Below are 16,061 nucleotides of genomic sequence, written 5' to 3' on the forward strand. Positions count from 1 at the left end.
GGATGTTCTCCTCACACTGTTGAATACTTCTTAAAAATATACACTTCACAGAGTCTAATGCTGTTGAATACTTCTTAAAAATATACACTTCACAGAGTCTAATGCAACTGGATTTATTGCTGGTAATTCAAAGATAACATGCAAGAACCTCGGCTGAACTGCGCATATCAATACAAACACTCTCCAGGCATTCCACAAGACACTCACAAAGACAATCATAACACACTCAAAACACAGACAAGACACACAAGACACACACAAAACACAGACAAGACACACTCAAAACACAGACAGGACACATAAGACACATGCAAAACACAGACAAGACACACTCAAAACACAGACAAGACAGGCAAGACACACACAAAACGCAGACAAGACATACAAGACACACTGAACTCCCCTGGGGCCGAACACTCCCTTTCATCCTATCTTGTTAGCTCCTCCTGTTGTGGAGCTTAATCTTGGTCTTTCCCACATGCTTACATCATTTTACTTCACTCTTTCCAATACACCATTGTTTCTCATTTTCTGCCCAGATGTAGTCAGTTTTTGTAACACCTATCAATTAGGCCATAGTGTATTGGCTGTCCTGTTGTGATTGAATTAGCACGTCTGTTGACTTGAATGGTTCCCAATCTCTCACTCGCGGTCGCTATTCTACCATTGTACCAACTGTATTGTGATAATGATAAGATCAAGGGAATGTGTGGCCAGCAGACATATTGGCATCAGAGACAGATTTCTTACAGTCCCCCATTTGATGCTTATTTGCAATAAAGCATCACATGTACATAGTCTTCATCAGTGGCGGTGCTGTCCTGCCTTAGGTTGCTCTCCTATCACGCGGAGCAACACCTCATTCCACTGGTCTTACTCTGAGCGCTGCCTGCTATTGCCTCTGCTTTCCCTGTGGATGTTATCACCACCACAACCTGGGTACCATGCTGATAAATAATAAACTATGACAATAGTCAGCGGGTGAGATATTTGAGACTGGGTACTACCCGAGCCAAGGGGACTGCCTTACAATGTCATTTGAAAATATAAGTCTTTGTCGGTTTAGGACAGAACACATACAACAAATCATAACACCTTGAATCAAAATCAGTATTAAACAGATGCATACAGCGGCTTTAAATGTCAATTCCCACAATGTACTTGAGTAGGCTAGGTCTACATCTCCATCATGCATTTGACTGATGAGAGTACCATCCTTACCCTGGAGCCCCTGTTGTATTTTTATGATATGACTGTCTTTTCTTTGCATTAGAGTCGTTAACATGTTGTCCAACTTGGGTAGTTCACAATCAAATTCTGGGATTTCTTCTACAAATCCTAACTCATCCTCAGGCCTAGTAGACAAAATGTGACGTGTGGTATTTACATATGGAAAATGGTAGGGCCCAATGGACCAGGCTGTAGGACCTGAGTGGCAATCAACTCCTTCAGTTTTAGTTCATTCTTTTTCATTTGTAGGGTATCCATCCAATTTGAAATACCTAATCCGGTTCCCGTAGCTCCTAGAACACCATCCAGGAACCCGAGCAGTTTTCGTCTGGTAGGTGTGGGGGTTGGGCTGTCGCTCTGGAGGTTGGCAGCCACCATGTCTTGGTATTTCAGGAATGCTGTTGTCATGAGGTCCTTGTACATCTGGGTCACGCTCTCCCCCTTGCAGTGCTCGTCCAGATCTGGAGACCATGCTGTCAAGTTCACCAGGACTGGAATATGGACCCATTGGACATTGTTGATCAGGGTGCCCTGGTGTGGTCTCGCAATTATCCCAGACAGAGGTGCTGGGCGCTGCTCTGGGCACTCTTGTGTCATCGCCATCACCGGTAGCATTATTGTCAAGAGGACCTCCCACATATTTATGCTGGATTTCTGAAATAAAGAGAAGAGAAACAAAAATAGTTATAACCCCCCCCCCCCCCTTTTTTTAAAATAATAATACATGCCATTACATTTTATTGTATTTCTTTAATTGGTCTACATGGTACCACTTTAGTGTGGTCCTACCCCTTTTTGTCTTGCAGCAGATCTTGTAAATTGATTCCCCACATTTATCCATCACAGTGCATGGTCCTCTCCAGTTGGCTGACCATGGACCTTTGTGATGATAGTTTTTTATCATGACTTCGTCTCCCAACTCAAATTTCTGTTCTTTCACATTTTTGTCATAATACATTTTGTTGTATTTTTGGCATAATCCAATTTGTTGTGCAGTTTGATGATAAATAGTGGGGAGAGATGAGCACAGATGTTTTAGAAATATTTCTGTATTCCACCCCTCTGCTAGGGGTCCTGGCATTTCTAACCACAAATGTTCTGGCATCCGCATTTTTCTTCCCGTCATCAATTCATATGGACTGTAGCCAGTGGTTTTATGACTAACACCTCTCAAGGACATTAAAATACTCTGAAGGTTTTGTGCCCAATTTGGACCATTGTCCAGTACCATCTTTTTCAATGACATCTTCAATGTTCTATTGGTGCGTTCAACTCCCCCAGATGCTTGTGGGTGATGTGCAGGTGATGTTTTATCTCTAAGAGTTTGGCTATATCTGAGTGTATTTGTCCTGTGAAGTGGGTGCCTCTATCACTTTCCAAGCTAAGAGGTAATCCCCATCTGCAGTATACCTGTTCCCATAATACCCGTGCTGTGGCCAGAGCTGTATCTGCCTTAATTGGAAAAGCTCCAATCCATTTGGTGAATGTGTCCACAATCATTAGTATGTATTTGTAACCTCCTTTAGCAGGGGGGAATGGACCTATGTAGTTTATCTGGAGGTTTGTCCAAGGACCTTCAGCTAAACATGTGGGTCTTAAGCGTCCTTTCTTTTTGATGTGTGAGGGATTCATTTGGGCACAAACTAAACAGTTCAAACAGTATGTATTTACATCTTTGTCCATATCTGGCCACCAAAACATGCCTTTCAGGCGATCTTGAACTTTTTCAGCCCCTAGATGCCCCCCTTGATTGTGGATGTGATATAGAATATCTGAACGCAATCCTGATGGTGGAACCCATGCCACACTATCTGCCGTTTTGTACAGTAGAATACTATCCTGCACTATCCAGATGTACATTCCATTTGGAAAATGGACCTTCTGTTATGAGCTTACTCTCTTGTTTTAATCTGATTATTTGGCATAGGTCTGGATCATTCTGTTGTGCACTTCGTACATCTATTGGTTCCATACTGGTTACTGCTGAGACAGGCTGTGTGTGTGGAGCTTCTGTATAAACAATGCCATCTATCGCAGCCCTTTTTGCCAGTTCATCAACTATTCGATTAGAATCACCGTGTTTTGAGAGTCTTTTCTTTCGATGTGCCTTTACTTCGAGTAGAGCATATCTGTGTTTACTGGAGCTCGCAGCTGACCATAGAGATTGTATTGGTCCAACATGAGTTAGGGGCTGTCCATCAGCACTTGTGAAGCCCCTTTTTTTCCAAATTGGTAAGTATTCTGTTAGGGAATTAACTACAACTACAAGCTGAATCTGAGTAAATGTTTAGTGAACAATCAGAGAAAATCATGAGTGCTTGTAGAACAGACACAATTTCAGCTTTCTGTGCTGGAAAATGTGGTGGGCATTGATACAAGTAATCAGCTTGTTCTGAGTGAATGGCAAAACCAGTTCTGTATTGACCCTCCAGCCAATAACGAGACCTGTCTACAAAAACATCAATTGCTCCCTCAATAGGTTTTACTTCAAAAATTCCATCTGTGCAAAGGACAGCTTCAGTTTCACATGTATGTGGTATGCCTTCATACAAAAGTGTGCGGGGTAACATTGTCAAGGGCTTGTATATGGTCTTTAGGTTTTTAGAGCCTAAGTCCAGTGTCCATCTAGCCAGTCTAGCATTAGACACTCCTTTTACCTTACCAGTTAGCAACATCTGAAGGGGTGTGTGAGGAGTATGTAAGATCACTTCATTAAAACCATATATATACTCAAAGTGGGACATTGCCCAATGGACGGCAAGTAAGTGGCGTGTGCATGAGTTGTAAGCCTTCTCAACTGGGGAGAGAACACGGGACGCATAGGCAATTGGACGTAATGTTTCCTGAACATCTTGTAATAAGACGGCTGATAACGCTTCTTCGGTAGCTGTCGTTTGTAAAATGAAAGGTTGAGAACGATCTGGGTTTCGCAAAGCAGGGGCTTGAATTAAAGCATTCTTCAGTGTCTCAAATGCTGTTTGATGTTCCGGACCCCAGTCCAAAGAATCTTTTTTCTTTTTGTTACCAGTTAGTATCCCATTCAGTGGTTTGGCTATGTCTGCAAAGCGTTCAATAAACGCGACAAAATCCCACAATCCCCAAGAATGACCGCAGAGCAGTAACAGACACCGGAACAGGTAGTCTCTTGATGGTCTACTTTGTGTGGGTCAGGCATGCGCCCCCCTTTACTTACTTTGATACCCAAGTATGTGACTTCAGATCTGAGAAGCTGTGCTTTTTTGGGATTTAATTTAAGTCCTGCATTTTCAAGCAGCCCGAGTAATTCTGCCAGTAAGGTTATGTGTTCTTCTCTGGTAGCAGTCTGCAACAGCAAATCATCAACATACTGAATAAGGCATTCAGGTTTGGAGAAAGCTGTTAACACCTGGGCTAGACACTGATGGAAGAGTGTGGGTGAACTAGCAAAACCTTGAGGCAAAACATTCCATGTGTATTGTGTGTTTTTAAATTTGAATGCAAATTTGTACTGGCAGTCTGGATGCAATGGTATTGACCAAAATCCATTAGAAATGTCTAATGCTGAATAATAATTTGCTTCAGGTATCAGGGATGCTAGTACATCTGGTGTTGAAGCTACTACTGGAGCACAGGTAGGGGTGCATTTATTAAGTTCTCTGTAATCAACACAAAGCCTCCAGGAATTTTCTGGTTTCCGAACTGGCCATATGGGAGCCATTGCTGGTGAGAGACAGGGTCGTATGACGTCCTGTTGCAAAAGAGACTCAATCGTAGATTGAATATAAGGGTTTGCTTCCTCTGGGTACTTATATTGGCGGAGTGACGGAGGATCACGGCCTTGTATATTCACCTCCATGACTTCACGATCTATACGCCCACAATCATGTTTACTTTTAGCGAAAACACCTCTATGTTTTGCTAACACTTCCTCCAAATCTGCATTGTTAACTCTCAACAATGTATGTAAGTCATATTCCTCCGACTTCTTAATGGCATGCACTGCATGGATATCGGAAATCTCCACAAACTCATCATTAAATTCAGTATTGCGCCAAATGCAATTGTTGCCATAATCTATAATGTAACCACGCTTTTTCATGATGTCTGAACCTAAAATGTTGCGACCATCTCCTGTTGCACTAAGCCAAGCTTTGTCTTTAAACCTGTCTTTGCCAATGTCAAAGGTAAGGTTATCTGATTGGGAAGCCAGAGACATAGTACCATCAAAGCCTTCTATTGTGATAGTCCTGTTACGTGACTAGGGGTTGCATTAGAATGGATTAAGGACAAAGAAGCACCACTATCCACTAACCAATTATCGCATCGGCCTCCAACAGCGATCTGTGTAATTGGTCTACCCCATCTATCACGTGACAAAGGTGCCACGTGCAGCACGGAGGCCTGACACCCCTATGCTGAGTGTGAAGTGGTATTGCTTTTCATTTTAGAAATAGCTGCCTGCAAATCAACATTCTCTACACTCAGTTTTGTTATTGCTGACTGTATACTACTGAGTGTCTGGCTCAAACTTGAGTGGTTAGGACCCTTACTGTGAAAAGATTTGCATTCCTTAGCTATGTGTCCTTCCTTTCCACATGCATAACAAACAAACTTTCCATCCAAATTATAGGGTAATGGCCTCTCTCCTCTTTGCTGCTTAATGTAATCTGGCACATATCCTTCATTTCTCCATGACACAGTCTTATGTGAACTATTATTATGAGACCTTCCTCCAACTGCAGCTACTGGATTTCTCTTCTTATGCGCCAACCTGTTGTTTTTGGAGTTGTAAAGTTGAGTCATTTTTGTAACTATTTCTGTGTATGGGGTATGGGAGTCTATGTGAAGTGTTAAGGCATCTCTGGTGTATGTGTCACTCTGTGCAATCAATGTAGACTTGAAAATAGGGTCTTGTTGGGTTAAATGTGGCATACCACTATAGTCAGAGAAAGCTTCCCATAATCTAGAAGCATATGCTGCTGGGTGTTCTCCCTGTTGCATTTCTACTTCCCTAATTCTTTCCCAATCTATCTCTCGAGTTCCCAGGACCTCAAGTAGTGCCTTCTTCCTGCTAGCTTTGTCTGCATTTTTGTTCTGTATATCAGTAGAAAGCGCTCTAGCTAAGGTGTGTGGAAGGCATGCAATTAGTGTGACATAAGCATCAGCATCAGTAAGTCTGTGTAGATCTACCGCACGTTCTAGTGATGCAATGAATTTGAGCGGGTCTCTCTTAAAAGGCTCAAAGTAACCAATGTTCTTGATTAGGGATTCAATGTCACCAGGTGAGAGAGGCCTAAGTGTAGTAGTTGTACTTGAGCGTTCCCTCTGCCCCCCCTCCCCAGGCTGAATAGTAGTGGTTGAATGTACTAGGGCCATAGGAAACTTAACTGTGTAATCCGAATAGCTATCCCAATTATCCCATGCAGGTTTCCCCCCAAAATTGTTGGTTTTATCATCCTCATTGTCTAATTCAGCCATTAATCCCTCAGGAAGGGGTACCCCTACCGCTGCTGTGTGTCCTTGCATGATATCTACTGCTCTCTTGTATTTTCCTACACGGTCTGAATTGCTAGTGGGAGTTCTGGGAGTCAGATTGGTACATTTACTAATCAAGTAATCATACACCGCTTGTGCACGATTCAAGTCATTGACTGTGTTTTCTAGTGACGACACAAGATTCTGATTATTGTTTTCTAGCTGTGCAACCTCCTGCCTCAGCTTTATTTGAATCTCCATGTTAAGTGTGGTATTCGCTTTATAACTTTTAAGAGTAACGGCATTCTCTGTTACTTGCTGTTGAAGAGTATGGTTTTCTATCTCTACAACGTCTAATCTCTTTTTAGTCATTTTGTAAGATGCCAGAATCGCTTGCAATGCTGTAGCAATCTTCCCTTTCTTATTTTTAGGTAATTTCGAATAGTTTTCAAACTGAGACGATGCCCACTCGTAAGGTGCGTCTTGGTTTCCTATCTCTTCAAGTGTCGTGTCTAGGAACCGACAGAATTCAAAGTCCAATCGCCAATCTGTAGAAAACAATTTCACAAGGGGAAAGACACCACAGCAGCAAGCTCTTCAGAAAAGTTAGACTTTATTGCACAGGTGCACAAAGCCGGATCAATTCAGCCGAATTGTACCCCGATTGTCAGTTTCACATACATTTTATACACAAATGTACCCCACAACTCCCCTTAACACATTTCTAAAAATATCAGCCATCTGGTCTTCTTGGCACCACAATGATTTTGATTTTCCTGCTCTTGGGTCGACCTGACCTTTTTGGCACCACAATGATTTTCTGTTCTTTAGATGATAACATTATTGTGAACTGTTGCCCCAACTTTCCTTTATACAAATCTTAGTCTTCATTCTGTAATGTTTCTTTAAGCATACAAGTTTCAGGATTTATAGTCTCCTGTTCTTTTCTATATATATTCAAATGTTTCTTTAGGCATACAAGTTTCAGGATTTATTGCCTCCTGTACTTTTCTAAATATATTCAGTTTACATAAGGGTCACTGTAAAAATGTTGTCTTCTAGCACTTCAATAGCGTTGTGTTAGTTTTGGAAAAATATTCGCCTTCTAGCACTTTTCTATATATATTCAGTTTACATAAGGGTCACTGTAAAAATGTTGTCTTCTAGCACTTCAATAGCGTTGTTTTAGTTTTGGAAAAATATTCGCCTTCTAGCATCTTTACTTGGCAATAAAGTAGTGTTCGTTTTGGAAAAATATTCACCTTCTAGCCTTTTTCCTTGGCAATAATATAATGTTAGTTTTCTGCTGAGTAAGTATGGTTTTTTTAAGCCTTCTGCGTTAGCTTTTTTCTACAGTGTACACTGTGGTTTCTTGCGTTTCCATAAGCTTAGCTGCAACTACTCATATAGGTTTATTGGATTACATATTGATTATATTAGTGTATAGTTATACATGTGATATATTTTTATCATGCAGCATCGAGAGTTTGGAGGAAACAGTTTGATCAACATTGATGGGAATACCCTAACTTTAACATGTGATGTCATCTCAATCATGGGGAGTCTCAAACTTTTCCTACATTTCCCCCCTTTCGGGGTCAAACCTCATGGCCCTGAAAAACTCCCCTCGCTGTATTCTTATTCTCAGCATCAGACAGCGTTGGGTGTGCACCACTACGTTGGGTGCCTGCACATCCCCTGCTGCCATAGCAGCATCCAAATGTATCAGATTCCTCAATGTAACGTTGTTCCCATGGTTCCTCCAACACTCTCTCCAGTCGCAAAATTTGATTATACATATCAAAGCTGTATATATTATTCTAAGTGACCCAACAAAGTTATCATACACAGTTTCTTAACACGTTGATTCATAGCACGATGATTTGCCGCAGTCCTCGTAGTTGGTGGGCTCCTGGTATATCTTCCAATCCAGAGTACGCGGTCTGCATGTCACTCCACTGGAAAGCCGGCTTGCGATTCTCGTACTGGACCCGCAGGGGCACTGTTGGTGCTGTTGCTCCCTGGAATGGTGTCAGTGCCTGCAGTCCCTCCGCTCTCCCCGTCTCCCTGGACTGTGACAGCGTCCACCGGAAACTGGAATCACCCGTCTGGCGCCTGGCTCCTGCATTAGTCACCCTGTACGACACCAATTGGATGCCTATAGCCCGCCAGCCGTGATTACTCTTCCCAAGTACTCCACCTCCTGAGAGCAGAGCTGCAGCTTCTTCCTGGACACCTTGTGTCCCCCCTTTGCCAGTTTCTCCAGCAGTTTCATGCTGTTGCTTATGCACTGCTCTTTTGTATCTGCACATAGTAATAAGTCATCAACATATTGCAACACCACACTTTTGAGGTCCAAACCTTGTAAGTCATCTTTTAACACTTGGTTGAACACATGCGGCGAATGTTTAAACCCCTGCGGCATTCTGTTGTACGTATATTGCCGGTTTTCAAATGTAAAGGCAAACAGCTCTTGGCTTTGTTCGGCCAAAGGAACGCTGAAAAACGCAGAACACAGATCTATCACTGTAAACCATCTTGCAGTATGAGGAACATTGGTTAACAAAGTATGAGGATTAGGCACTTCTGCCATCATTTCCTGCGCTACATCATTTACTGCTCTCAGATCATGCACCAATCTCCATTTTTCCCCATCTGCTTTTTTTACAGGCAATAAAGGCGTATTATATGGACTTTGCGTTGCTCTAAGCACTCCTGATTTTAACAGACCTTCTATGGTTTTTCTCACTCCCTCCACTGCTTCTCTTTTTAAAGGATATTGTAATTTAAATGGACCTTTACAGCCTGGTTTTAAGTACACTTCAACTGGGTTTGCTGATTTCACTTTACCTACATCAGTGTCATGTTGCGACCATAGTTGACTTGGTAATTGGTTTAAATGTTCTTCTATGCCCAAATTTTCTCCAGATTTCTCCCGTTTTGTACCCTCTTCCCACGGTACCCTCACCATTTGGGGCTTTCCCCACATCTGAGCACTTACCATAATTTTGATCATTTTTTGATCTGCTGTGCACCAAATTAAATAATTTTCTGTTGGCCCGAACTGGAGCTCTTCTGCTCTCTTAACCATAGGTCCTAAGTCCTTAGCTTGGTAGCCTGGATTGACTTTTAACGTTATGTGTGGGGCCGCACGTTCCTCCTGAAACCACTGCTCAATCCATGGGGTCCTTTCTATGTTTAATGCTGCTCCTTCCTGTCCTATCAGGAGCGCAGTTGACACCAAATACTGTCTTTCTCCTTTTCCCTTACTCCACTCTCTTTCTAGATCTAGGTCCTGGTAGGGATCAAACCTCATAGTACAATGTAAGTCATATTCTGGCTCAGTTGCCTGCGGGATCTGAGCCTCAACATATTTTTGCCAAGTGCTCCATACTTGGTCTTTTACTTGTGTCTTAATATCCCCTACCCAATATACATTTGCCATGTGGAGGTTTTCACTTCTCATATAGTACATTCCTGTTAAATCTATGCCCCCTCCTTCACAGTTTAATTTTAGTCCTAAGGCCAGAATTGCATCTCTTCCTAGAAGGCTTATGGGGGAATTTTTGCATACTACTACCTCTAATTTTGCTTCTTTTGCGCCTATCTTTATTAATACCGGTTTTGTGGTCGGGCTTAACATTGTTTTCCCAGAGAACCCTACTGTTTGAATAACTTCTCCCGACAGTGGCAGATGTGAGGCATATTCTTTCCTAATGCATGTACATGTTGCTCCAGTATCTATCATCATAGGGAAAATTTTTCCTCCGATTTGTACATTTATTATAGGTTCTTGTTCTGGCCCGTTTGTTATCATTACATGCTGCCCTACTCTGCCTGGGTTCTCTGGGCACCCCTATTGGGCACCTTGGTAATTTACAGGTCCCCCACTCTGATATGGTAGCCTAGCCTGGGGAGGTGGGGCCAAGTTGGGGTAACCCTGCGATTGCTGAGGCTGATTAGGTACCCAGGGCCCCTGGTTACCTGGGTACATCCCTTGGGTGTTTGGTCACCATCTTTTAATGTGCCCCTCCTGCCCACATCCATAGCAAACTATGGGGCCCTGTCTCTGTTGATTAGGAAAGCCTTGTTGGTTCCAATTTCTATTTTGCATATTCTGCTGCCCTTTCCACTGGTTATTTTGACCACCATTCCCTGGCCCTCCCCCCATTTGATTCCCACCCGGTTGTGGCCCGCCCCTTTCATATTACCTTGCATGGCCACTGGGTGAGGGATGCCGGAGAAGTTGTAGGTCACCGTCGGCTGGGGCACCATCAGGCTGCTCCATGGTTCAGGCGGGGGGGTGGCTTCAAAGTCAAAGAATTCATTGTCCATATTCTGTATTTTCACAGATGCCACTTTTTTCGCCTCTCTCTCTTTATCCAGTTCTTTTATTTCTCTCGCCTTTTTTTCTTTGGCTTTCAGCTCCTCCAGCTGCAACTGCAGTAGCTTCCTTTGAATGTCTTTTGTTTGATCTTCCAGCTTTTCCCCCTCTTTCCGCTGCCTTTCTACAGCGTGCACCACAAGATCCACAAATTCTCTGTGTGTCATGGTGTTCAGTCCCACCACCTCATCGAGGCGGCGCCCCACTTCCTGTGACATCCCCTCCCGGATGGCTTTGCGGAAGAGGGTGGTCATTATGGGATCTGCCTGTACGTCCCTTTCAGTTATCAATCTCCACCTGCGCAACTGCGTGTGGATATATGTTGCCGGTGGTTCATTGTCTTTTAACGGCGGTACCGTTAAGGTCGTTATGTCCGGTCGTGTGGGATACAGGGCTCGCAGAGCAGTCCAAACAACCCCACGCACGTTATCAAACGGCCCACCGTCCACTGCTGGAGACTGGGCATGGTTTCTGTCAAAGCCAGCCTGCTCAAATATGTCCAGCATTGTTTCCATCCCCACAACCTTTCCCAGGAGAGCCTTCAGGTCCCCCACATCCAGGATCCGGCCTGTCGTCTCCTCCTCCAGCACCCTGATCCAGTGGCTCGCTCCATTCTGCAAATCAGGGAGATTGGTTATTACATTATGCATATCTTGGGTGGACCAGGGAATGTATCAGGGTACACCCCCTTCCCTAATCAACAATGGTGCTATGGTATTGGGGTTTTTAGCATTATGGCTATATCCTTCTGCTGCTGGGTTACGCCGGGTTGGCGGTCTTTCTCTTACGTTTCGATATCGCCCAGTTAAGTCCCCCCCCACCTGTGCAGGTCCCTCTCAACTCCTCCTCCCCTTCATTGTATTCTAATTTTTATTCTGCTTGGGGGATTTGCTTTTTATTTGTAGTGCTTTTTGTTAAACTTGGCTTATGTTTATCTCGGGAATCTGTTCTCTTGGTAATTTTTTGCTTCAGCTCTTCCCACGTGTTATACGGGATCTTTTCCCATCTAATGTTTCCCCACCCCGCAGTTTCGCGTTTTTTATGTGTTTCCCCGTCCCTTTTTGACCCCACCTGTTCAGGCTTTTGGCATATTTTAGACGCTCGCTGTTTTTTCTCAGTGTCTCTTTTGCCTTTTTTATTAACCGGCTATGGTATTCATCATCCTGGTTATATTTTTCTTTTAACAGCTCTTCTAATTCCTCCACTTCCTTGTACTCTCTCCTTAGCTCTGTTACCCTTTTTTCTATTTTTCCCTTTTCTTCCTCGAGACGCGCTCTCTCTATCCCGAGCTGTTCCTCACTTTCCTCATGTTCTACCCACCCTTGTATCTGAACCTGTCCTTTTACTACTGGACACACTGTCACTGCAGATGTTACCGGGCCTATTGGATACAAGCCTTTCTCTTTTATTACCGTATGTCCCGATGACTGCGGGGCATACGGAGGAGGAGTCATTATTTCACTGTGACCCCTTATTCCTACATATTTTTCTAGGGAAGCGGACCTAAACCATCCTAAAATTGTTTTTTCCTGTTCTCTTTTTAGCTTTCTTTTTTCTGACTTGTCTCCTGTTCTATAATTTGCTATTACCCCTCCCATCTGATCGCATATTTCCCTATCAAACGTACCCCCTTTAGGCCATTTTGTCGCCATTCTTTTAGTTCTTTTTTTCCATTTTTCTGATATATGTTCTATCTCCTGTTTACATTTAGATATTTTCCCGTGATTATTTCAACCGGCGTTTTCTCTCCCTTTTCCATTATTTTATGTTTATTTTAATACTTTTATTCTATTTCTTATTTATATTTTATTATATAACCTTTTATTATATAACCTTTATTCTCAGCCGAGGCTAATACTTTTATTTTCCTATTTAAAGATATTATTATATATTTAACCTTTATTTTCCCCCGTTTTATACCTTCTACACACTTCACGTTTCTTTACTTATTTTCCCCCTTTTTCCTTTATAGTTGTACATACACATAAATCACAATTTTTACCTCAGTTGCCTTAATACAACGTTAGTTCCGCGCAAGCACAAGCATCTAATCTAAGCATAAACACAGTTTAACAATATTTTACCTTACCAACAATATTTTTTCTCTTACTTTATACCTCAGAGGACAGTGTTTTTCCCAAAAACGCTTGTACCAGAGCTCTTGCAGGTGGCCCTTCTTGGGTTTCTCTCCTCCCAAGTCTCTGGCACCTCTTTTTAAAACAACAGCAACAGTGTAAAACTTTCAGCAGCAACAATATATTCAAATATTATTCCTAGTTCCGGTTCCAGCACACTTTGCAACAAAACAACAGCATCAGTGTAAACCTTTCAGCAGCAACAATATATTCAAATATTATTCCTAGTTCCGGTTCCAACACACTTTGCAACAAAACAACAGCAACAGTGTAAATCTTCAGCAGCAACAATGTATTCAAACATTATTCCTAGTTCCAGCACACCTTGCCACAAAACAATATATGTCGTCCTTTTACTCATACCACACTCAATTCACTCACGGTTCGCTGCGCACGTTTCTGAAGAGCTCGCTGCTTTCTTCCCCTCAATTTTCGGTGTTAGTGTCCGGGTTAGTTTTACGAGAGGATTTCACTCCCAGCTTTCATGGAGAGGAGGTCAGAGGGGACAGGGCCCCAGTCCGAAACAAATAGTTAAATACTCTTACCTTTTGATAAGCTGCGCGGCTTTTTAAGGGGCTAGTACCCTCTGCCTCTGTCTCCAGGAGCCGGGAGCTTCAGCGATCCCTTTTTCGTATCCCGGACGAGCCCCCAAATGTCGTGTCTAGGAACCGACAGAATTCAAAGTCCAATCGCCAATCTGTAGAAAACAATTTCACAAGGGGAAAGACACCACAGCAGCAAGCTCTTCAGAAAAGTTAGACTTTATTGCACAGGTGCACAAAGCCGGATCAATTCAGCCGAATTGAACAGGACGGAGTGTGGCACAGTGGGTAAGGAACTGGGCTTGTAACCGAAAGGTCGCCGGTTCGATTCCCGGGTAAGGACACTGCCGTTGTACCCTTGAGCAAGGTACTTAACCTGCATTGCTTCAGTATATATCCAGCTGTATAAATGGATACAATGTAAAATGCTATGTTAAAAAAGTTGTGTAAGTCGCTCTGGATAAGAGCGTCTGCTAAATGCCTGTAATGTAATGTAATGAATTGAACCTCGATTGTCAGTTTCACATACATTTTATACACAAATGTACCCCACAACTCCCCTTAACACATTTCTAAAAATATCAGCCATCTGGTCTTCTTGGCACCACAATGATTTTGATTTTCCTGCTCTTGGGTCGACCTGACCTTTTTGGCACCACAATGATTTTCTGTTCTTTAGATGATAACATTATTGTGAACTGTTGCCCCAACTTTCCTTTATACAAATCTTAGTCTTCATTCTGTAATGTTTCTTTAAGCATACAAGTTTCAGGATTTATAGTCTCCTGTTCTTTTCTATATATATTCAAATGTTTCTTTAGGCATACAAGTTTCAGGATTTATTGCCTCCTGTACCTTTCTAAATATATTCAGTTTACATAAGGGTCACTGTAAAAATGTTGTCGTCTAGCACTTCAATAGCGTTGTGTTAGTTTTGGAAAAATATTCGCCTTCTAGCACTTTTCTATATATATTCAGTTTACATAAGGGTCACTGTAAAAATGTTGTCTTCTAGCACTTCAATAGCGTTGTGTTAGTTTTGGAAAAATATTCGCCTTCTAGCATCTTTACTTGGCAATAAAGTAGTGTTAGTTTTGGAAAAATATTCACCTTCTAGCCTTTTTCCTTGGCAATAATATAGTGTTAGTTTTCTGCTGAGTAAGTATGGTTTTTTTAAGCCTTCTGCGTTAGCTTTTTTCTACAGTGTACACTGTGGTTTCTTGTGTTTCCATAAGCTTAGCTGCAACTACTCATATAGGTTTATTGGATTACATATTGATTATATTAGTGTATAGTTATACATGTGATATATTTTTATCATGCAGCATCGAGAATTTGGAGGAAACAGTTTGATCAAAATTGATGGGAATACCCTAACTTTAACATGTGACGTCATCTCAATCATGGGGAGTCTTAAAATTTTCCTACATAAGCACACTGCTCTTGCCATGTTTAGCAATGTACCTAACCACAAGGTCTTCCATCCTCTAATTTATAGTTAGCTATAGATATTAGAATAGTTTTTACTACTCAGAGTACACCCAATTTAAGAATCTATGTCCCAGTACTTCGGAACCAATAAATTCTACAGACCAGTTACTTTAGGTCTATGTTCTAATCGTTGCGTTATCTAGTTGCTTTAAGATAAACAACAGCTACCCTGTTCCTGTACTTCGGACACAGGTTGAGGATTCCAGTTACTTTAGGAATACTATTTTAGCATGAAGGTCCCGGTGCTTCGGGATTCTAAAGACCAGTTACTTTAGGCCTACTTCTATCTACAAGTTACAACAGTGCCACACTCCGTCGGGCACGTTCCAGTTACTCTTAATTCCAGTGCTTCGGAATTAAAACTCTTACTGCTAGTATGAAATGATGGTGAAAACAAACAAACTGTCCCAGTCCTTAAAACTCCTTTCTAGGTTTTTTTAAACGAGGGGGTTCCCTAAAATACAAACCAGCAGTATAAAAGAAGAAACCGCGTTTCTTACCTTAGTGTCCCCGGTTTTTTTTTTTCCGGAATTCCTCGCTGGGTGGCTCGCCAGTTGTAAGGAAAAAAAAGGACATCTCTCGAACGTGATGAAAATGTACAAAGTTTATTTCCAATACCGGCAGTGACAAAGCGCACGAATGACACCTTGGATTCAGCAGAGTCCGACTGAACCACAAACCTTTCCAGAGGCTGCTTCTTATTTGTTTTCGAAGCTTTGATCAGGAGTGTTGAATACACATACCAAGACGGATGTAGTCAGTTTTTGTAACACCTATCAATTAGGCCATAGTGTATTGGCTGTCCTGTTGTGATTGAATTAGCAC

At 42.2% G+C, this 16,061-nt stretch overlaps 1 protein-coding gene across 1 annotated transcript; it reads right to left on the minus strand.

The window, feature by feature from the left end:
* Positions 1-8,552: 8,552 nt before the first annotated feature.
* LOC118206552 lies at positions 8,553-13,661 on the minus strand. Its single transcript, XM_035379358.1, has 5 exons — positions 13,599-13,661; positions 13,179-13,278; positions 10,896-11,682; positions 8,867-8,988; positions 8,553-8,756 (listed from the first exon to the last, which is right to left on the minus strand). Exons 3-5 carry the CDS (start codon positions 11,581-11,583, stop codon positions 8,553-8,555), a joined length of 1,014 nt encoding a protein of 337 aa, XP_035235249.1. The 5' UTR covers positions 11,584-11,682; positions 13,179-13,278; positions 13,599-13,661.
* Positions 13,662-16,061: the final 2,400 nt, after the last annotated feature.

The sequence above is a fragment of the Anguilla anguilla genome, chromosome 10, assembly GCF_013347855.1.
Source record: "Anguilla anguilla isolate fAngAng1 chromosome 10, fAngAng1.pri, whole genome shotgun sequence".
Classification (NCBI taxonomy): domain Eukaryota; kingdom Metazoa; phylum Chordata; class Actinopteri; order Anguilliformes; family Anguillidae; genus Anguilla; species Anguilla anguilla.